The 22,500-nt window shown below is 40.8% G+C and overlaps 2 protein-coding genes across 2 annotated transcripts in view; one reads left to right on the forward strand and one right to left on the reverse strand.

Moving 5' to 3' along the window:
* The window catches only part of LOC128699890 (low-density lipoprotein receptor-related protein 4), an 846,819-nt gene that overhangs the window by 111,665 nt on the left and 712,654 nt on the right, over positions 1 to 22,500 (reverse strand). The gene's annotated exons all lie outside the window — the stretch shown is intronic.
* Positions 17,210 to 22,500, forward strand: part of LOC128703285 (uncharacterized) — an 18,987-nt gene continuing 13,696 nt past the window's right edge. The window contains exons 1-2 of the mRNA XM_070086871.1: positions 17,210 to 17,360; positions 18,834 to 19,113. Coding sequence (XP_069942972.1) covers positions 18,852 to 19,113 — 262 coding nt within the window. The 5' untranslated portion in view covers positions 17,210 to 17,360; positions 18,834 to 18,851. The remainder of the gene's footprint in view (positions 17,361 to 18,833; positions 19,114 to 22,500) is intronic.

Raw genomic sequence — 22,500 nt, forward strand, 5'->3', positions numbered from 1 at the left:
TGTTGATGCTTGTTGCTTGTGTTGATGCTTGTTGCTTGTGTTGATGCTTGTTGCTTGTGTTGATGCTTGTTGCTTGTGTTGATGCTTGTTGCTTGTGTTGATGCTTGTTCTTTCTGTTGATGCTTGTTGCTTGTGTTGATGCTTGTTGCTTGTGTTGACGCTTGTTGCTTGTGTTGATGCTTGTTGCTTCTGTTGATGCTTGTTGCTTGTGTTGATGCTTGTTGTTTGTGTAGATGCTTGTTGCTTGTGTTGATGCTTGTTGCTTGTGTTGATGCTTGTTGCTTGTGTTGATGCTTGTTGCTTGTGTTGATGCTTGTTGCTTGTGTTGATGCTTGTTGTTTGTGTTGATGCTTGTTGCTTGTGTTCATGCTTGTTTCTTGTGTTGATGCTTGTTGTTTGTGTTGATGCTTGTTGCTTGTGTTGATGCTTGTTGCTTGTGTTGATGCTTGTTGTTTCTGTTGATGCTTGTTGCTTGTGTTGATGCTTGTTGCTTGTGTTGATGCTTGTTGCTTGTGTTGATGCTTGTTGCTTCTGTTGATGCTTGTTGCTTGTGTTGATGCTTGTTGTTTGTGTTGATGCTTGTTGCTTGTGTCGATGCTTGTTGCTTGTGTTGATGCTTGTTGCTTGTGTTGATGCTTGTTGTTTGTGTTCATGCTTGTTGCTTGTGTTGGTGCTTGTTGCTTGTGTTGTTGCTTGTTGCTTGTGTTGACCCTTGTTGCTTGTGTTGATGCTTGTTGTTTGTGTTGATGCTTGTTGTTTGTGTTGACCCTTGTTGCTTGTGTTGATCCTTGTTGCTTGTGTTGATGCTTGTTGTTTATGTTGATGCTTGTTGCTTGTGTTGACCCTTGTTGCTTGTGTTGATGCTTGTTGCTTGTGTTAATGCTTGTTGTTTGTGTTGCTGCTTGCTGCTTGTGTTGATGCTTGTTGCTTGTGTTGATGCTTGTTGCTTGTGTTGACCCTTGTTGCTTGTGTTGATGCTTGTTGCTTGTGTTGATGCTTGTTGCTTGTGTTGATACTTGTTGTTTGAGTTGATGCTTGTTGCTTGTGTTGATGCTTGTTGCTTGTGTTGATGCTTGTTGCTTGTGTTGATGCTTGTTGCTTGTGTTGATGATTGTTGCTTGTGTTGATGCTTGTTGCTTGTGTTGATGCTTGTTGCTTGTGTTGATGCTTGTTGCTTGTGTTGATGCTTGATGCTTGTGTTGACCCTTGTTGCTTGTGTTGATGCTTGTTGCTTGTGTTGATGCTTGTTGCTTGTGTTGATGCTTGTTGCTTGTGTTGATGCATGTTGCTTGTGTTGATGCTTGTTGCTTGTGTTGATGTTTGTTGCTTGTGTTGATGTTTGTTGCTTGTGTTGATGCTTGTTGTTTGTGTTGATGCTTGTTGCTTGTGTTGATCCTTGTTGCTTGTGTTGACCCTTGTTTTTTGTGTTGATGATTGTTGCTTGTGTTGACGCTTGTTGCTTGTGTTGATGCTTGTTGCTTGTGTTGATGCTTGTTGCTTGTGTTGATGCTTGTTGCTTGTGTTAACCCTTGTTGCTTGTGTTGATGCTTGTTGCTTGTGCTGATGCTTGTTGCTTGTGTTGATGCTTGTTGCTTGTGTTGATGTTTGTTGCTTGTGTTGATGCTTGTTGCTTGTGTTGATGTTTGTTGCTTGTGTTGATGCTTGTTGCTTGTGTTGATGCTTGTTGTTAGTGTTGATGCTTGTTGCTTGTGTTGATCCTTGTTGCTTGTGTTGACCCTTGTTTTTTGTGTTGATGCTTGTTGCTTGTGTTGACCCTTGTTGCTTGTGTTGATGCTTGTTGCTTGTGTTGATGCTTGTTGCTTGTGTTGATGCTTGTTGTTTGTGTTGATGCTTGTTGCTTGTGTTGATGCTTGTTGTTTGTGTTGATGCTTGTTGCTTGTGTTGACCCTTGTTGCTTGTGTTGATGCTTGTTGCTTGTGTTGATGTTTGTTGCTTGTGTTGATGCTTGTTGCTTGTGTTGATGCTTGTTGCTTGTGTTGATGCTTGTTGCTTGTGTTGATGCTTGTTGCTTGCGTTGATGCTTGTTGTTTGTGTTGATGCTTGTTGTTTGTGTTGATGCTTGTTGTTTCTGTTAATGCTTGTTGCTTGTGTTGATGCTTGTTGCTTGTGTTGATGCTTGTTGCTTGTGTTGACCCTTGTTGCTTGTGTTGATGATTGTTGCTTGTGTTGATGATTGTTGCTTGTGTTGATGCTTGTTGCTTGTGTTGATGCTTGTTGTTTGTGTTGACGCTTGTTGCTTGTGTTGATGCTTGTTGCTTCTGTTGACCCTTGTTGTTTGTGTTGATGCTTGTTGTTTGTGTTGATGCTTGTTGCTTGTGTTGATGCTTGTTGCTTATGATGATGCTTGTTGCTTGTGTTGACCCTTGTTGCTTGTGTTGACCCTTGTTGTTTGCGTTCATTCTTGTTGCTTGTGTTGATGCTTGTTGCTTGTGTTGATGCTTGTTGCTTGTGTTGATGCTTGTTGCTTGTGTTGACGCTTGTTGCTTGTGTTGATGCTTGTTGCTTGTGTTGATGCTTGTTGCTTGTGTTGATGCTTGTTGCTTGTGTTGATGCTTGTTGCTTGTGTTGATGCTTGTTGTTTGTGTTGATGATTGTTGCTTGTGTTGATGCTTGTTGCTTGTGTTGATGCTTGTTGCTTGTGTTGACCCTTGTTGCTTGTGTTGACCCTTGTTGTTTGTGTTGATGCTTGTTGCTTGTGTTGATGCCTGTTGCTTGTGTTGATGCTCGTTGCTTGTGTTGATGATTGTTGCTTGTGTTGACCCTTGTTGCTTGTGTTGATGATTGTTGCTTGTGTTGATGCTTGTTGCTTGTGTTGATGCTTGTTGCTTGTGTTGATGCTTGTTGCTTGTGTTGATGCTTGTTGCTTGTGTTGACCCTTGTTGCTTGTGTTGATGCTTGTTGCTTGTGCTGATGCTTGTTGCTTGTGTTGATGCTTGTTGCTTGTGTTGATGCTTGTTGCTTGTGTTGATGCTTGTTGCTTGTGTTGATGTTTGTTGCTTGTGTTGATGCTTGTTGCTTGTGTTGATGCTTGTTGTTTGTGTTGATGCTTGTTGCTTGTGTTGATCCTTGTTGCTTGTGTTGACCCTTGTTTTTTGTGTTGATGCTTGTTGCTTGTGTTGACCCTTGTTGCTTGTGTTGATGCTTGTTGCTTGTGTTGATGCTTGTTGCTTGTGTTGATGCTTGTTGTTTGTGTAGATGCTTGTTGCTTGTGTTGATGCTTGTTGTTTGTGTTGATGCTTGTTGCTTGTGTTGACCCTTGTTGCTTGTGTTGATGCTTCTTGCTTGTGTTGATGTTTGTTGCTTGTGTTGATGCTTGTTGCTTGTGTTGATGCTTGTTGCTTATGTTGACGCTTGTTGCTTGTGTTGATGCTTGTTGCTTGCGTTGATGCTTGTTGTTTGTGTTGATGCTTGTTGTTTGTGTTGATGCTTGTTGTTTCTGTTGATGCTTGTTGCTTGTGTTGATGCTTGTTGCTTGTGTTGATGCTTGTTGCTTGTGTTGATGCTTGTTGCTTGTGTTGATGCTTGTTGCTTGTGTTGATGCTTGTTGTTTGTGTTCATGCTTGTTGCTTGTGTTGGTGCTTGTTGCTTGTGTTGTTGCTTGTTGCTTGTGTTGACCCTTGTTGCTTGTGTTGATGCTTGTTGTTTGTGTTGATGCTTGTTGTTTGTGTTGACCCTTGTTGCTTGTGTTGATCCTTGTTGCTTGTGTTGATGCTTGTTGTTTATGTTGATGCTTGTTGCTTGTGTTGACCCTTGTTGCTTGTGTTGATGCTTGTTGCTTGTGTTAATGCTTGTTGTTTGTGTTGCTGCTTGCTGCTTGTGTTGATGCTTGTTGCTTGTGTTGATGCTTGTTGCTTGTGTTGACCCTTGTTGCTTGTGTTGATGCTTGTTGCTTGTGTTGATGCTTGTTGCTTGTGTTGATACTTGTTGTTTGAGTTGATGCTTGTTGCTTGTGTTGATGCTTGTTGCTTGTGTTGATGCTTGTTGCTTGTGTTGATGCTTGTTGCTTGTGTTGATGATTGTTGCTTGTGTTGATGCTTGTTGCTTGTGTTGATGCTTGTTGCTTGTGTTGATGCTTGTTGCTTGTGTTGATGCTTGATGCTTGTGTTGACCCTTGTTGCTTGTGTTGATGCTTGTTGCTTGTGTTGATGCTTGTTGCTTGTGTTGATGCTTGTTGCTTGTGTTGATGCATGTTGCTTGTGTTGATGCTTGTTGCTTGTGTTGATGTTTGTTGCTTGTGTTGATGCTTGTTGCTTGTGTTGATGCTTGTTGTTTGTGTTGATGCTTGTTGCTTGTGTTGATCCTTGTTGCTTGTGTTGACCCTTGTTTTTTGTGTTGATGATTGTTGCTTGTGTTGATGCTTGTTGCTTGTGTTGATGCTTGTTGCTTGTGTTGATGCTTGTTGCTTGTGTTGATGCTTGTTGCTTGTGTTAACCCTTGTTGCTTGTGTTGATGCTTGTTGCTTGTGCTGATGCTTGTTGCTTGTGTTGATGCTTGTTGCTTGTGTTGATGTTTGTTGCTTGTGTTGATGCTTGTTGCTTGTGTTGATGTTTGTTGCTTGTGTTGATGCTTGTTGCTTGTGTTGATGCTTGTTGTTAGTGTTGATGCTTGTTGCTTGTGTTGATCCTTGTTGCTTGTGTTGACCCTTGTTTTTTATGTTGATGCTTGTTGCTTGTGTTGACCCTTGTTGCTTGTGTTGATGCTTGTTGCTTGTGTTGATGCTTGTTGCTTGTGTTGATGCTTGTTGTTTGTGTTGATGCTTGTTGCTTGTGTTGATGCTTGTAGTTTGTGTTGATGCTTGTTGCTTGTGTTGACCCTTGTTGCTTGTGTTGATGCTTGTTGCTTGTGTTGATGTTTGTTGCTTGTGTTGATGCTTGTTGCTTGTGTTGATGCTTGTTGCTTGTGTTGATGCTTGTTGCTTGTGTTGATGCTTGTTGCTTGCGTTGATGCTTGTTGTTTGTGTTGATGCTTGTTGTTTGTGTTGATGCTTGTTGTTTCTGTTAATGCTTGTTGCTTGTGTTGATGCTTGTTGCTTGTGTTGATGCTTGTTGCTTGTGTTGACCCTTGTTGCTTGTGTTGATGATTGTTGCTTGTGTTGATGATTGTTGCTTGTGTTGATGCTTGTTGCTTGTGTTGATGCTTGTTGTTTGTGTTGATGCTTGTTGCTTGCGTTGATGCTTGTTGCTTCTGTTGACCCTTGTTGTTTGTGTTGATGCTTGTTGTGTTGATGCTTGTTGCTTGTGTTGATGCTTGTTGCTTATGTTGATGCTTGTTGCTTGTGTTGACCCTTGTTGCTTGTGTTGACCTTTGTTGTTTGCGTTCATTCTTGTTGCTTGTGTTGATGCTTGTTGCTTGTGTTGATGCTTGTTGCTTGTGTTGATGCTTGTTGCTTGTGTTGACGCTTGTTGCTTGTGTTTATGCTTGTTGCTTGTGTTGATGCTTGTTGCTTGTGTTGATGCTTGTTGCTTGTGTTGATGCTTGTTGCTTTTGTTGATGCTTGTTGTTTGTGTTGATGATTGTTGCTTGTGTTGATGCTTGTTGCTTGTGTTGATGCTTGTTGCTTGTGTTGACCCTTGTTGCTTGTGTTGACCCTTGTTGTTTGTGTTGATGCTTGTTGCTTGTGTTGATCCTTGTTGCTTGTGTTGACCCTTGTTTTTTGTGTTGATGCTTGTTGCTTGTGTTGACCCTTGTTGCTTGTGTTGATGCCTGTTGCTTGTGTTGATGCTTGTTGCTTGTGTTGATGCTTGTTGTTTGTGTTGATGCTTGTTGCTTGTGTTGATGCTTGTTGTTTGTGTTGATGCTTGTTGCTTGTGTTCACCCTTGTTGCTTGTGTTGATGCTTGTTGCTTGTGTTGATGCTTGTTGCTTGTGTTGATGCTTGTTGCTTGTGTTGATGCTTGTTGCTTGTGTTGATGCTTGTTGCTTGTGTTGATGCTTGTTGCTTGTGTTGATGCTTGTTGTTTGTGTTGATGCTTGTTGTTTGTGTTGATGCTTGTTGTTTCTGTTGATGCTTGTTGCTTGTGTTGATGCTTGTTGCTTGTGTTGATGCTTGTTGCTTGTGTTGACCCTTGTTGCTTGTGTTGATGATTGTTGCTTGTGTTGATGATTGTTGCTTGTGTTGATGCTTGTTGCTTGTGTTGATGCTTGTTGTTTGTGTTGATGCTTGTTGCTTGTGTTGATGCTTGTTGCTTCTGTTGACTCTTGTTGTTTGTGTTGATGCTTGTTGTTTGTGTTGATGCTTGTTGCTTGTGTTGATGCTTGTTGCTTATGTTGATGCTTGTTGCTTGTGTTGACCCTTGTTGCTTGTGTTGACCCTTGTTGTTTGCGTTCATTCTTGTTGCTCGTGTTGATGCTTGTTGCTTGTGTTGATGCTTGTTGCTTGTGTTGATGCTTTTTGCTTGTGTTGACGCTTGTTGCTTGTGTTTATGCTTGTTTCTTGTGTTGATGCTTGTTGCTTGTGTTGATGCTTGTTGCTTGTGTTGATGCTTGTTGCTTGTGTTGATGCTTGTTGTTTGTGTTGATGATTGTTGCTTGTGTTGATGCTTGTTGCTTGTGTTGATGCTTGTTGCTTGTGTTGACCCTTGTTGCTTGTGTTGACCCTTGTTGTTTGTGTTGATGCTTGTTGCTTGTGTTGATGCCTGTTGCTTGTGTTGATGCTCGTTGCTTGTGTTGATGATTGTTGCTTGTGTTGACCCTTGTTGCTTGTGTTGATGATTGTTGCTTGTGTTGATGCTTGTTGCTTGTGTCGATGCTTGTTGTTTGTGTTGATTCTTGTTGCTTGTGTTGATGCTTGTTGCTTGTGTTGATGCTTGATGCTTGTGTTGATGCTTGTTGCTTGTGTTGATGCTTGTTTCTTGTGTTGATGCTTGTTGCTTGTGTTGATGCTTGTTGTTTGTGTTGATGCTTGTTGCCTGTGTTGACCCTTGTTGCTTGTGTTGACCCTTGTTTTTTGTGTTGATGCTTGTTGCTTGTGTTGACCCTTGTTGCTTGTGTTGATGCTTGTTCCTTGTGTTGATGCTTGTTGCTTGTGTTGATGCTTGTTGTTTGTGTTGATGCTTGTTGCTTGCGTTGATGCTTGTTGTTTGTGTTGATGCTTGTTGCTTGTGTTGACCCTTGTTGCTTGTGTTGATGCTTGTTGCTTGTGTTGATGCTTGTTGCTTGTGTTGATGCTTGTTGCTTGTGTTGATGCTTGTTGATTGTTTTGATGCTTGTTCCTTGTGTTGATGCTTGTTGTTTGTGTTGATGCCTGTTGCTTGTGTTGACCCTGTTGCTTGTGTTGACCCTTGTTTTTTGTGTTGATGCTTGTTGCCTATGTTGATGCTTGTTGCTTGTGTTGATGCTTGTTGTTTGTGTTGATGCTTGTTGCTTGTGTTGATGCTTGTTGCTTGTGTTGATGCTTGTTGCTTGTGTTGACCCTTGTTGCTTGTGTTGATGCTTGTTGCTTGTGTTGATGCTTGTTGCTTGTGTTGACACTTCTTGCTTGTGTTGATGCTTGTTGTTTGTGTAGATGCTGATGCTTGTTGTTTGTGTTGATGCTTGTTGCTTGTGTTGATGCTTGTGTTGATACTTGTGTTGATGCTGATGCTTTGCTTGTGTTGATACTTGTTGTTTGTGTTGATGCTTGTGATGCTTGTTGCTTGAGTTGATGCTTGTTGCTTGTGTTGATGCTTGTTGTTTGTGTTGATGCTTGCTGTTTGTGTTGACCCTTGTTGCTTGTGTTTACCCTTGTTGCTTGTGTTGATGCTTGTTGTTTGTGTTGATGCTTGTTGCTTGTGTTGACCCTTGTTGTTTGTGTTAACCCTTGTTGCTTGCGTTGATGCTTGTTGCTTGTGTTGATGCTTGTTGCTTGTGTTGACCCTTGTTGTTTGTGTTGATGCTTGTTGCTTGTGTTGATCCTTGTTGCTTGTGTTGACCCTTATTTTTTGTGTTGATGCTTGTTGCTTGTGTTGACCCTTGTTGCTTGTGTTGATGCCTGTTGCTTGTGTTGATGCTTGTTGCTTGTGTTGATGTTGTTGTTTGTGTTGATGCTTGTTGCTTGTGTTGATGCTTGTTGTTTGTGTTGATGCTTGTTGCTTGTGTTGACCCTTGTTGCTTGTGTTGATGCTTGTTGCTTGTGTTGATGTTTGTTGCTTGTGTTGATGCTTGTTGCTTGTGTTGATGCTTGTTGCTTGTGTTGATGCTTGTTGCTTGTGTTGATGCTTGTTGCTTGCGTTGATGCTTGTTGTTTGTGTTGATGCTTGTTGTTTGTGTTGATGCTTGTTGTTTCTGTTGATGCTTGTTGCTTGTGTTGATGCTTGTTGCTTGTGTTGATGCTTGTTGCTTGTGTTGACCCTTGTTGCTTGTGTTGATGATTGTTGCTTGTGTTGATGATTGTTGCTTGTGTTGATGCTTGTTGCTTGTGTTGATGCTTGTTGTTTGTGTTGATGCTTGTTGCTTGTGTTGATGCTTGTTGCTTCTGTTGACTCTTGTTGTCTGTGTTGATGCTTGTTGTTTGTGTTGATGCTTGTTGCTTGTGTTGATGCTTGTTGCTTATGTTGATGCTTGTTGCTTGTGTTGACCCTTGTTGCTTGTGTTGACCCTTGTTGTTTGCGTTCATTCTTGTTGCTCGTGTTGATGCTTGTTGCTTGTGTTGATGTCTGTTGCTTGTGTTGATGCTCGTTGCTTGTGTTGATGATTGTTGCTTGTGTTGACCCTTGTTGCTTGTGTTGATGATTGTTGCTTGTGTTGATGCTTGTTGCTTGTGTCGATGCTTGTTGTTTGTGTTGATTCTTGTTGCTTGTGTTGATGCTTGTTGCTTGTGTTGATGCTTGTTGCTTGTGTTGATGCTTGTTGCTTGTGTTGATGCTTGTTTCTTGTGTTGATGCTTGTTGCTTGTGTTGATGCTTATTGTTTGTGTTGATGCTTGTTGCCTGTGTTGACCCTTGTTGCTTGTGTTGACCCTTGTTTTTTGTGTTGATGCTTGTTGCTTGTGTTGACCCTTGTTGCTTGTGTTGATGCTTGTTCCTTGTGTTGATGCTTGTTGCTTGTGTTGATGCTTGTTGTTTGTGTTGATGCTTGTTGCTTGCGTTGATGCTTGTTGTTTGTGTTGATGCTTGTTGCTTGTGTTGACCCTTGTTGCTTGTGTTGATGCTTGTTGCTTGTGTTGATGCTTGTTGCTTGTGTTGATGCTTGTTGCTTGTGTTGATGCTTGTTGATTGTTTTGATGCTTGTTCCTTGTGTTGATGCTTGTTGTTTGTGTTGATGCCTGTTGCTTGCGTTGACCCTGTTGCTTGTGTTGACCCTTGTTTTTTTTGTTGATGCTTGTTGCCTATGTTGATGCTTGTTGCTTGTGTTGATGCTTGTTGTTTGTGTTGATGCTTGTTGCTTGTGTTGATGCTTGTTGCTTGTGTTGATGCTTGTTGCTTGTGTTGACCCTTGTTGCTTGTGTTGATGCTTGTTGCTTGTGTTGATGCTTGTTGCTTGTGTTGACACTTCTTGCTTGTGTTGATGCTTGATGTTTGTGTAGATGCTTGTTGTTTGTGTTGATGCTTGTTGCTTGTGTTGATGCTTGTTGCTTGTGTTGATGCTTGTTGCTTGTGTTGATGCTTGTTGCTTGTGTTGATGCTTGTTGTTTGTGTTGATGCTTGTTGCTTGTGTTGATGCTTGTTGCTTGTGTTGATGCTTGTTGCTTGTGTTGATGCTTGTTGTTTGTGTTGATGCTTGTTGCTTGTGTTGATGCTTGTTGCTTGAGTTGATGCTTGTTGCTTGTGTTGACCCTTGTTGCTTGTGTTGATGCTTGTTGTTTGTGTTGATGCTTGTTGTTTGTGTTGACCCTTGTTGCTTGTGTTTACCCTTGTTGCTTGTGTTGATGCTTGTTGTTTGTGTTGATGCTTGTTGCTTGTGTTGACCCTTGTTGTTTGTGTTAACCCTTGTTGCTTGCGTTGATGCTTGTTGCTTGTGTTTATGCTTGTTGCTTGTGTTGACCCTTGTTGTTTGTGTTGACCCTTGTTGCTTGTGTTGACCCTTGTTGCTTGTGTTGATGCTTGTTGCTTGTGTTGACCCTTGTTGCTTGTGTTGATGCTTGTTGTTTGTGTTGATGCTTGTTGTTTGTGTTGATGCTTGTTGTTTGTGTTGACCCTTGTTGCTTGTGTTGACCCTTGTTGCTTGTGTTGATGCTTGTTGCTTGTGTTGACCCTTGTTGCTTGTGTTGATGCTTGTTTTTTGTGTTGACCCTTGTTGCTTGTGTTGATGCTTGTTGTTTGTGTTGGCCCTTGTTGCTTGTGTTGACCCTTGTTGCTTGTGTTGATGTTTGTTGCTTGTGTTGATGCTTGTTGCTTGTGTTGACCCTTGTTGCTTGTGTTGACCCTTGTTGCTTGTGTTGATGCTTGTTGCTTGTGTTGATGCTTGTTTCTTGTGTTGAGCCTTGTTGTTTGTGTTGACCCTTGTTGCTTGTGTTGATGCTTGTTGCTTGTGTTGACCCTTGTTCCTTGTGTTGACCCTTGTTGCTTGTGTTGACCATTGTTGCTTGTGTTGATGCTTGTTGCTTGTGTTGACCCTTGTTGCTTGTGTTGATGCTAGTTGCTTGTGTTGACCCTTGTTATTTGTGTTGATGCTTGTTGCTTGTGTTGACCCTTGTTGCTTGTGTTGACCCTTGTTGCTTGTGTTGACCCTTGTTGTTAGTGTTGATGCTTGTTGCTTGTGTTGGCCCTTGTTGCTTGTGTTGACCCTTGTTGCTTGTGTTGACTCTTGTTGCTTGTGTTGATGCTTGTTGCTTGTGTTGATGCTTGTTGCTTGTGTTGATGCTTGTTGTTTATGTTGATGCTTGTTGCTTGTGTTGACCCTTGTTGCTTGTGTTGATGCTTGTTGCTTGTGTTGACCCTTGTTGTTTGTGTTGACCATTGTTGCTTGTGTTGACCCTTGTTGCTTGTGTTGACCCTTGCTGTTTGTGTTGGTGGTTGTTGCTTGTGTTGACCCTTGTTGTTTGTGTTGATGCTTGTTGCTTGTGTTGACCCTTGTGTTGTTTGTGTTGATGCTTGTTGTTTGTGTTGACCCTTGTTGTTTGTGTTGATGCTTGTTTTTTGTGTTGACCCTTGTTGCTTGTGTTGACCCTTGTTGTTTGTGTTGATGCTTGTTGCTTGTGTTGATGCTTGTTGCTTGTGTTGACCCTTGTTGTTTGTGTTGATGCTTGTTGCTTGTGTTGATGCTTGTTGCTTGTGTTGATGCTTGTTGCTTGTGTTGATGCTTGTTGTTTGTGTTGATGCTTGTTGCTTGTGTTGATGCTTGTTGTTTGTGTTTACCCTTGATGTTTGTGTTGATGCTTGTTGCTTGTGCTGATGCTTGTTGCTTGTGTTGATGATTGTTGCTTGTGTTGACCCTTGTTGTTTGTGTTGATGCTTGTTGTTTGTGTTGATGCTTGTTGCTTGTGTTGATGCTTGTTGCTTGTATTGATGCTTGTTGCTTGTGTTGATGCTTGTTGCTTGTGTTGACCCTTGTTGCTTGTGTTGATGCTTGTTGCTTGTGTTGACCCTTGTTGCTTGTGTTGATGCTTGTGGTTTGTGTTGACCCTTGTTGCTTGTGTTGATGCTTGTTGCTTTTGTTGACCCTTGTTGCTTGTATTGATGCTTGTTGTTTGTGTTTATGCTTGTTGCTTGTGTTGACCCTTGTTGCTTGTGTTGAAGCTTGTTGCTTGTGTTGATGCTTGTTGCTTGTGTTGACTCTTGTTGCTTGTGTTGATGCTTGTTGCTTGTGTTGATGCTTGTTGCTTGTGTTGACCCTTGTTGCTTGTGTTGATGCTTGTTGCTTGTGTTGACCCTTGTTGCTTGTGTTGATGCTTGTTTCTTGTGTTGATGCTTGTTGCTTGTGTTGACCCTTGTTACTTGTGTTGATGCTTGTTGCTTGTGTTGACCCTTGTTGCTTGTGTTGATGCTTGTTGTTTGTGTTGACCCTTGTTGCTTGTGTTGATGGTTGTTGCTTGCGTTGACCCTTGTTGCTTGTGTTGACCCTTGTTGTTTCTGTTTATGCTTGTTGCTTGTGTTGACCCTTGTTGTTTGTGTTGACCCTTGTTGTTTGTGTTGACCCTTGTTGTTTGTGTTGATGCTTGTTGCTTGTGTTGACCCTTGTTGCTTCTGTTGACCCTTGTTGTGTGTGTTGATGCTTGTTGCTTGTGTTGACCCTTGTTGTTTGTGTTGATGCTTGTTGCTTGTGTTGATGCTTGTTGCTTGTGTTGATGTTTGTTGCTTGTGTTGACCCTTGTTGCTTGTGTTGATGTTGTTGCTTGTGATGATGCTTGTTGTTTGTTTTGATGCTTGTTGCTTGTGTTGACCCTTGTTGCTTGTGTTGATGCTTGTTGCTTGTGTTGATGCTTGTTGCTTGTGTTGACCCTTGTTGCTTGTGTTGATGCTTGTTGCTTGTGTTGATGCTTGTTGTTTGTTTTGATGCTTGTTGTTTGTGTTGATGCTTGTTGCTTGTGTTGATGCTTGTTGCTTGTGTTGATGCTTGTTGCTTGTGTTGATGCTTGTTGTTTGTTTTGATGCTTGTTGTTTGTGTTGATGCTTGTTGTTTGTGTTGATGCTTGTTGCTTGTGTTGACCCTTGTTGCTTGTGTTGATGCTTGTTGCTTGTGTTGATGCTTGTTGTTTGTGTTGATGCTTGTTGTTTGTTTTGATGCTTGTTGTTTGTGTTGATGCTTGTTGTTTGTGTTGATGCTTGTTGCTTGTGTTGACCCTTGTTGCTTGTGTTGATGCTTGTTGCTTGTGTTGATGCTTGTTGCTTGTGTTGACCCTTGTTGCTTGTGTTGATGCTTGTTGCTTGTGTTGATGCTTGTTGTTTGTGTTGATGCTTGTTGCTTGTGTTGATGCTTGTTGCTTGGGTTGATGCTTGTTGCTTGTGTTGATGCTTGTTGTTTGTGTTGATGCTTGTTGCTTGTGTTGATGCTTGTTGCTTGAGTTGATGCTTGTTGCTTGTGTTGACCCTTGTTGCTTGTGTTGATGCTTGTTGTTTGTGTTGATGCTTGTTGTTTGTGTTGATGCTTGTTGCTTGTGTTGACCCTTGTTGTTTGTGTTAACCCTTGTTGCTTGCGTTGATGCTTGTTGCTTGTGTTGATGCTTGTTGCTTGTGTTGACCCTTGTTGTTTGTGTTGACCCTTGTTGCTTGTGTTGACCCTTGTTGCTTGTGTTGATGCTTGTTGCTTGTGTTGACGCTTGTTGCTTGTGTTGATGCTTGTTGTTTGTGTTGATGCTTGTTGTTTGTGTTGATGCTTGTTGTTTGTGTTGACCCTTGTTGCTTGTGTTGACCCTTGTTGCTTGTGTTGATGCTTGTTGCTTGTGTTGACCCTTGTTGCTTGTGTTTATGCTTGTTTTTTGTGTTGACCCTTGTTGCTTGTGTTGATGCTTGTTGTTTGTGTTGGCCCTTGTTGCTTGTGTTGACCCTTGTTGCTTGTGTTGATGTTTGTTGCTTGTGTTGATCCTTGTTGCTTGTGTTGACCCTTGTTGCTTGTGTTGACCCTTGTTGCTTGTGTTGATGCTTGTTGCTTGTGTTTATGCTTGTTTCTTGTGTTGAGCCTTGTTGTTTGTGTTGACCTTTGTTGCTTGTGTTGATGCTTGTTGCTTGTGTTGACCCTTGTTCCTTGTGTTGACCCTTGTTGCTTGTGTTGACCATTGTTGCTTGTGTTGATGCTTGTTGCTTATGTTGACCCTTGTTGCTTGTGTTGATGCTAGTTGCTTGTGTTGACCATTGTTATTTGTGTTGATGCTTGTTGCTTGTGTTGACCCTTGTTGCTTGTGTTGACCCTTGTTGCTTGTGTTGACCCTTGTTGTTAGTGTTGATGCTTGTTGCTTGTGTTGGCCCTTGTTGCTTGTGTTGACCCTTGTTGCTTGTGTTGACTCTTGTTGCTTGTGTTGATGCTTGTTGCTTGTGTTGATGCTTGTTGCTTGTGTTGATGCTTGTTGTTTATGTTGATGCTTGTTGCTTGTGTTGACCCTTGTTGCTTGTGTTGATGCTTGTTGCTTGTGTTGACCCTTGTTGTTTGTGTTGACCATTGTTGCTTGTGTTGACCCTTGTTGCTTGTGTTGACCCTTGCTGTTTGTGTTGATGGTTGTTGCTTGTGTTGACCCTTGTTGTTTGTGTTGATGCTTGTTGCTTGTGTTGACCCTTGTGTTGTTTGTGTTGATGCTTGTTGTTTGTGTTGACCCTTGTTGTTTGTGTTGATGCTTGTTTTTTGTGTTGACCCTTGTTGCTTGTGTTGACCCTTGTTGTTTGTGTTGATGCTTGTTGCTTGTGTTGATGCTTGTTGCTTGTGTTGACCCTTGTTGTTTGTGTTGATGCTTGTTGCTTGTGTTGATGCTTGTTGCTTGTGTTGATGCTTGTTGCTTGTGATGATGCTTGTTGTTTGTGTTGATGCTTGTTGCTTGTGTTGATGCTTGTTGTTTGTGTTTACCCTTGATGTTTGTGTTGATGCTTGTTGCTTGTGCTGATGCTTGTTGCTTGTGTTGATGATTGTTGCTTGTGTTGACCCTTGTTGTTTGTGTTGATGCTTGTTGTTTGTGTTGACTCTTGTTGCTTGTGTTGATGCTTGTTGCTTGTATTGATGCTTGTTGCTTGTGTTGATGCTTGTTGCTTGTGTTGACCCTTGTTGCTTGTGTTGATGCTTGTTGCTTGTGTTGAGCCTTGTTGCTTGTGTTGATGCTTGTGGTTTGTGTTGACCCTTGTTGCTTGTGTTGATGCTTGTTGCTTTTGTTGACCCTTGTTGCTTGTGTTGATGCTTGTTGTTTGTGTTTATGCTTGTTGCTTGTGTTGACCCTTGTTGCTTGTGTTGAAGCTTGTTGCTTGTGTTGATGCTTGTTGCTTGTGTTGACTCTTGTTGCTTGTGTTGATGCTTGTTGCTTGTGTTGATGCTTGTTGCTTGTGTTGACCCTTGTTGCTTGTGTTGATGCTTGTTGCTTGTATTGACCCTTGTTGCTTGTGTTGATGCTTGTTGCTTGTGTTGATGCTTGTTGCTTGTGTTGACCCTTGTTACTTGTGTTGATGCTTGTTGCTTGTGTTGACCCTTGTTGCTTGTGTTGATGCTTGTTGTTTGTGTTGACCCTTGTTGCTTGTGTTGATGGTTGTTGCTTGCGTTGACCCTTGTTGCTTGTGTTGACCCTTGTTGTTTGTGTTTATGCTTGTTGCTTGTGTTGACCCTTGTTGTTTGTGTTGACCCTTGTTGTTTGTGTTGACCCTTGTTGTTTGTGTTGATGCTTGTTGCTTGTGTTGACCCTTGTTGCTTCTGTTGACCCTTGTTGTGTGTGTTGATGCTTGTTGCTTGTGTTGACCCTTGTTGTTTGTGTTGATGCTTGTTGCTTGTGTTGATGCTTGTTGCTTGTGTTGATGTTTGTTGGTTGTGTTGACCCTTGTTGCTTGTGTTGATGTTGTTGCTTGTGATGATGCTTGTTGTTTGTTTTGATGCTTGTTGCTTGTGTTGACCCTTGTTGCTTGTGTTGATGCTTGTTGCTTGTGTTGATGCTTGTTGCTTGTGTTGACCCTTGTTGCTTGTGTTGATGCTTGTTGCTTGTGTTGATGCTTGTTGTTTGTTTTGATGCTTGTTGTTTGTGTTGATGCTTGTTGTTTGTGTTGATGCTTGTTGTTTGTGTTGATGCTTGTTGCTTGTGTTGACCCTTGTTGCTTGTGTTGATGCTTGTTGCTTGTGTTGATGCTTGTTGCTTGTGTTGATGCTTGTTGTTTGTTTTGATGCTTGTTGTTTGTGTTGATGCTTGTTGTTTGTGTTGATGCTTGTTGCTTGTGTTGACCCTTGTTGCTTGTGTTGATGCTTGTTGCTTGTGTTGATGCTTGTTGCTTGTGTTGACCCTTGTTGCTTGTGTTGATGCTTGTTTCTTGTGTTGATGCTTGTTGTTTGTTTTGATGCTTGTTGTTTGTGTTGATGCTTGTTGCTTGTGTTGATGCTTGTTGCTTGTGTTGATGCTTGTTGCTTGTGTTGATGCTTGTTGTTTGTTTTGATGCTTGTTGTTTGTGTTGATGCTTTTTGCTTGTGTTGATGCTTGTTGTTTGTTTTGATGCTTGTTGTTTGTGTTGATGCTTGTTGTTTGTGTTGACTTTCTAACCTACTTGATAATACTTGTAAATATTTTACAATAATCTTGTGCGAGTCTTACGGGATTACCGCATTTTTATTATGTAATTTTAATCTGTTTCTTTTAAATTTCTAAGTAACCAGGAATCGTGTTTATAGTGTGTGTGTATAAATATATGTCGTGCAGAATAGGTAAAATTGGTCAATTAGCAAGAACTCATTAATAATTTAATAATAATTTAATAAACAAACACGATGAAATATATTTTTTCTTTAGGTTCAGAATGATTTGTGCGAAATCAAAAATTATTCGGCAAGAAGAGCGTTACTATTTAAGCCAAAATCGCAAATTATACCTGTTTTGGTCCTCTTGCCGAATAAGGCAAGCGAAAATTTGTGTATGCAATAATTTCGCACAAATAATTCTGAACCTAACGGAAAAAACAATATATTTCAATGTGTTCGTTTATTATTAAATTATTGTAAACTTATCTAAAATATATTTAGTTGGGTTAGGCTAAATTAAATTGCTCTTGTTATAATAAGGTTAGGTAAGTTTTCTAAGATTCTTTTGTTACAAAATTATTAATTTTTACATTAACATAAATGAAAAAAATATATCTTTAAACGTTCTTGCTAACTGACCAGTTTTACCTATTCGGCATCACACACACACACATACATACATACATATACATATATATATATATATATATATATATATATATATATATATATATATATATATATATATATATATATATATATATATATATATATATATGTATATATATATATATATATATATATATATATATATATATATATATATATATATATATATATATATATATATATATATATATATATATATATATATATATATATATATATATATATATATATATATATATATATATATATATATATATATATATATATATATATATATATATATATATATATGTTGTTATACTTCGACACAAACACCGGCAACATCACATCAGTGACAAAATGCGTCCCACCTCTCAACATTCCTCGTATCGTGTTAAAAAAAAAAAAAAAAAAAAAAAAAAACTTCGTATTCTTCTCAAAGGATAAAATCAACTCAGGGCTTTTGTAAAAAGCAAGGACAAGAAGAGTGGAGGCGGATGCAAATTACTTGTGGCAGGCGACAGGAAGGGACACACCGAGGGTTGTGGGAAGTAGTGCGGTGTATATAACCCTGTACCTGTCAGCACCGCCACCACTCTTGTCTCCTAGCTAACACTGGTGTCATCACTAAGACTGCATCTAACACAGGTGAGTGTCATTACTAAAACTGCTTCTGACACAGGTGAGTGTCATCACTAATACTGCCTCTACACAGGTGAGTGTCATTACTAAAACTGCTTCTGACACAGGTGAGTGTCATCACTAATACTGCCTCTACACAGGTGAGTGTCATTACTAAAACTGCTTCTGACACAGGTGAGTGTCATCACTAATACTGCCTCTACACAGGTGAGTGTCATTACTAAAACTGACTCTACACAGGTGAGTGTCATCACAAAGACTGCCTCTACACAGGTGAGTGTCATCACTAAGGCTGCCTCTACACAGGTGAGTGTCATCACTAAGACTGCCTCTACACAGGTGAGTGTCATCACTAAGACTGCCTCTACACAGGTGAGTGTCATCACTAAGGCTGCCTCTACACAGGTGAGTGTCATCACTAAGACTGCCTCTAACACAAGTAAGATTCATCGGTGCAGTGTTCCTCCTTTCTTCCTCACTAACACAGGTGAAATTCATCGCTAAAACTGTCTTTAGTGTCTTATCAGGAGGTAGGTGTAGGGGAGTCACACCACCACACCCACCTTGTCAGGAGGTGGGTGTGGGGGACTCACACCACCACACCCACCTTGTCAGGAGGTGGGTGTGGGGGACTCACACCACCACACCCACCTTGTCAGGAGGTGGATGTGGGGGACTTACACCACCACACCCACCTTGTCAGGACGTGGGTGTGGGGGACTCACACCACCACACCCACCTTGTCAAGAGCTGGGTGCGGTGATGTTAGTGACTTACGTTCCTGCTTATGCCTTATCTGGAGAATATGCATCTCGATTCTTATTATAACCTCTATTTCAATTGTCTGATTTTCTAAACTGATCAGCAATGACTAGAAATATATATCTCTCTCTCAACACACCGGCCGTATCCCACCGAGGCGGGGTGGCCCAAAAGGAAAAACGAAAGTTTCTCCTTTTACATTTAGTAATATATACAGGAGAAGAGGTTACTACCCCCTTGCTCCCGGCATTTTAGTCGCCTCTTACAACACGCATGGCTTACGGAGGAAGAATTTTGTTCCACTTCCCCATGGAGATAAGAGGAAATAAACAAGAACAAGAACTAGAAAGAAAATAGAAGAAAACCCAGAGGGGTGTGTGTATATATATGCTTGTACATGTATGTGTAGTGTGACCTAAGTGTAAGTAGAAGTAGCAAGACGTACCTGAAATCTTGCATCATTATGAGACAGAAAATATATAGTTTTTGTAATTATCATAAAAAGATCTTTAAAATTATGTGCATTAAACAGTGTCAAAAAATGGCCCGCCTTAAAAAGCCTTTTCCTGTGTTAAAGGAAACACTGGTTTTCATGGGCACTGACTTTTAGAAACACCAACCGACACTGAAAAATATTTATAAGATTATTATTACAGAGAATACCTTATTTTATTGACAAGATTGCTATTAGTTCCTAACATCATCTTTCCGTCTCAGCATCCCCGGTGCATCATCATGGGGTCGTGTGCAACAAGGACATACAGTGCAGCGATGGTGGTGTTGATGGCGCTGGTACTGGGAGTAGTGGGCCTGCCTAGCAACACAACCCTGCCCAGCACCGATACAATGCCCAGGAACGATACCGTACCCAGCAACGATACCGTACCCAGCAACGATACCGTACCCAGCAACGATACCGTACCCAGCAACACAGAGATGCCAGACACCAACACAGACTCCACTAACCCTGAATCAGTAGATGTGATAACAACAGCAGGTGAGTTACTCGTGGACGTGTACGTTATACTGTTACCAAAACTGAAGGAATGATCACATAGACCACGTTAACAGTATTATAGTCATGGAGAAGAGCCACAGCTCTAGGGGTCATACAGCGCTTGAGAAAATAAAGGAATTCAGGCTTAACCCGAAGAAAGGAAAGTCAGTTCGAATTCCTCAGATCAAGAGCCCCCTTGAAGTATCAGTCGTATTGCTGCTAATTCCTCGGTAACTTTGGGGAACGTTGACGAGTTGTGGGTTGGTGGGAATAGTTGGTTTTAAGAAAGACCTGCCTAGTATGGGCCAATAGGCCTGCTGCAGTGTTCCTACTGCGAGGGGAAGACTGGCTGAAGGAGTATTGTCTACTGTCAATCTTAGTGCACGGAGGATCGAGCCTTCATCATTATTTGCACTAACTGACCCACATGGGTCTCCTACCTCACATAAATACAATAATTATAATATTACAGACTAACTGACCACCAGGACACCCTACACAACACTGAAGACACATGTGCAGCAGTTAAGTATCTTTATTGTTGAAACGTATCGCCTACACGGCAGACTTCCTCAGTCGAATACAAATGGAGCAGTAGTAGTGAAATCAAGATGTAATCAGTCGACCAACCTTGCGTAAAAGTATCTGAGGTGGTCAGTCCCTCAGCCTGGAGAAGAGAGTAGCTAAACTCTTCTCCAGGCTGAGGGACTGACCTCCTCAAATACTTTTTCTCCAAAGATGATGGACTAATTACATCTTTATTTCGCTACTACTGCTCCATTTGTATTCGACTGAAAAAGTCTACCGTGTAGGCGATACGTTTCATCAATGAAGATACCCAACTGCTGCACATGTGTCTTAATCTTCAACTTGTGATTATTTTATGCCATTATCAACAGTCAACCAAAATGTTACTCCAGTAGTGAGTATTTCTAAGGTTCTAAATACTCTGGAATATAAAAACATCGTGACTGAAACAATGCACAGATAACTCACAGTTAGGAGACTGAAACATACAACGACGTTTCTGTCCAACTTGGATCATTAACTAGTCACAGAGAAGCGCCAAGGGAAGGAAGCAAAAATATATACGAGAGGTGAGCGGTGGACGGGAGTGGTAGAACTGGAAGACTGAGTAGTGACAGATTAGATTCTGTCGCCGAAGCTGCTAGTTTGTGCACCACATATTTATCCTGTGAACGGAGTACATCTGGATTTATATATTAATAATGTAGTAATAACAGTGGTAGTCAGTGGTACTAGCGGCAGCAGCAGCAGCAGTTAGTGGTACTAGCAGCAGCAGCAGCAGTTAGTGGTACTAACAACAGCAGCAGCAGTTAGTGGTACTACCAGCACCAGCAGTTAGTGGTACTAGCAGCAGCAGCAGCAGTTAGTGGTACTAACAACAGCAGCAGCAGTTAGTGGTACTACCAGCAGCAGCAGCAGCAGTTAGTGGTACTAGCAGCAGCAGCAGCAGTTAGTGGTACTAACAACAGCAGCAGCAGTTAGTGGTACTACCAGCAGCAGCAGCAGCAGTTAGTGGTACTAGCAGCAGCAGTTAGTGGTACTAACAGCAGCAGCAGCAGCAGCAGTTAGTGGTACTAGCAGCAGCAGTTAGTGGTACTAACAGCAGCAGCAGCAGCAGCAGTTAGTGGTGCTAACAGCAGCAGCAGCAGTTAGTGGTACTAGCAGCAGCAGCAACAGCAACAGTTAGTGGTACTAGCAGCACCACCACCACCACCAGCATCTTCAGAGACCAAGTCAGGACTAAAATTCATATTAGGAAAATAATGTATAAGTGATACTGCAACAAGACAGCGTCTGTGAAGGCTAAAAGAAAGTTAAGACAGTTTTAGCAGAGGACCAGTTAATAGGATGACTGTGATCTCTAACATGACAGAGAAGAAAGAGCATTACTAGTGTCGGCAAGTCTAACACTTCTTTCGTGCTCCTGAAGTCTGTCAGAAAGAGAGCGGCCAGTTTCCCCAAAGTATCGTAGAAAAAAGAGGAGCAGGAAATTGAGTAGATTCCGGAAACCTTTGTAGCAGGAAGAGAGGTACGAGAAAGATTACTACGAAGAGTAACAAAACCAAAATGTGGGGGTCTAAAGAACGAAGAGTGTTAGTAAGATATGGAAAACTGGAAATATAGAGAAGGCAAAGGATAGATTTCACAGGAAAAGAGAGTTTGAAAGAAATGAAAGTCCAGATAGCATGTTAAAGGCTAAGTTTATGAAACTTGCGAGTAAAGGACCCCAATGGAAATAAGTCACTCTGTCTGACTTTTTTGGGTTATCCCAGGTTCTCTACACATATGCTGCTATGTATGATAATTCTATGTAACTGTATTGTGTATACCTGAATAAATTTACTTACTTACTTACTTACTAAGGACCTGATGGTCACAAATGTGGAGGTCACGAAGAAAAGATAAATAATACGTGTTCTTGAGACAGGAAACATGGTAACTTGGTCAAACTTCAAGTCTCCTAAGTCCGGGTTATTTGTATATTTGTGCAACATCTGATTATCTCTCTTTCTAGACGTTTCACTAATAAAGATGACCAGATGTTTCACATGTGTTTAATTCTCTATTATGTATTGTTCTAATTAATAAGTGTGTAAACTGACAGAGATGCTCGCATTTGTGACATTCTTCTTCCTCTTCTTCTTCTTCTTCTTCTTCTTCTTCTTATTATTATTATTATTATTAGTAGTAGTAGTAGTAGTAGTAGTGGTAGTAGTAGCAGTAGTAGTAGTAGTAGTAGTAATAGTAGTAGTAGTAGTAGTAGTAGTTGCAGTAGTAGTAGTAGTAGTAGTAGTAGTAGTAGTAGTAGTACTAACAAGAACTAGATAATATAACAACTTTTATACAATTAATTATACATTTTTCAGGTACAGCAGAATGTTACAGAATATTACAACTTATAAGTGGCTAGATAATTATACTTTTCAAACATAATTTACTTATAATTAATAATATTTGTAGTATTACCGACAAAATGTTAAGTGGACACAGATATAACTACATGAAGTGAAATTTTATTGTGGCAACGTTTCGCTCTCCGCGTAGAGTAGAGTTCTAATCCTGCTGACCGATATATATATATATTATATATACATATATATGTATATATATATATACATATATATGTATATATATATTTTATTATTTTTTTTATTATCACACCGGCCGATTCCCACCAAGGCAGGGTGGCCCGAAAAAGAAAAACTTTCACCATCATTCACTCCATCACTGTCTTGCCAGAAGGGTGCTTTACACTACAGTTTTTAAACTGCAACATTAACACCCCTCCTTCAGAGTGCAGGCACTGTACTTCCCATCTCCAGGACTCAAGTCCGGCCTGCCGGTTTCCCTGAATCCCTT

The sequence above is a fragment of the Cherax quadricarinatus genome, chromosome 20 (genome assembly GCF_038502225.1).
Source record: "Cherax quadricarinatus isolate ZL_2023a chromosome 20, ASM3850222v1, whole genome shotgun sequence".
In the NCBI taxonomy this organism is placed as follows: domain Eukaryota; kingdom Metazoa; phylum Arthropoda; class Malacostraca; order Decapoda; family Parastacidae; genus Cherax; species Cherax quadricarinatus.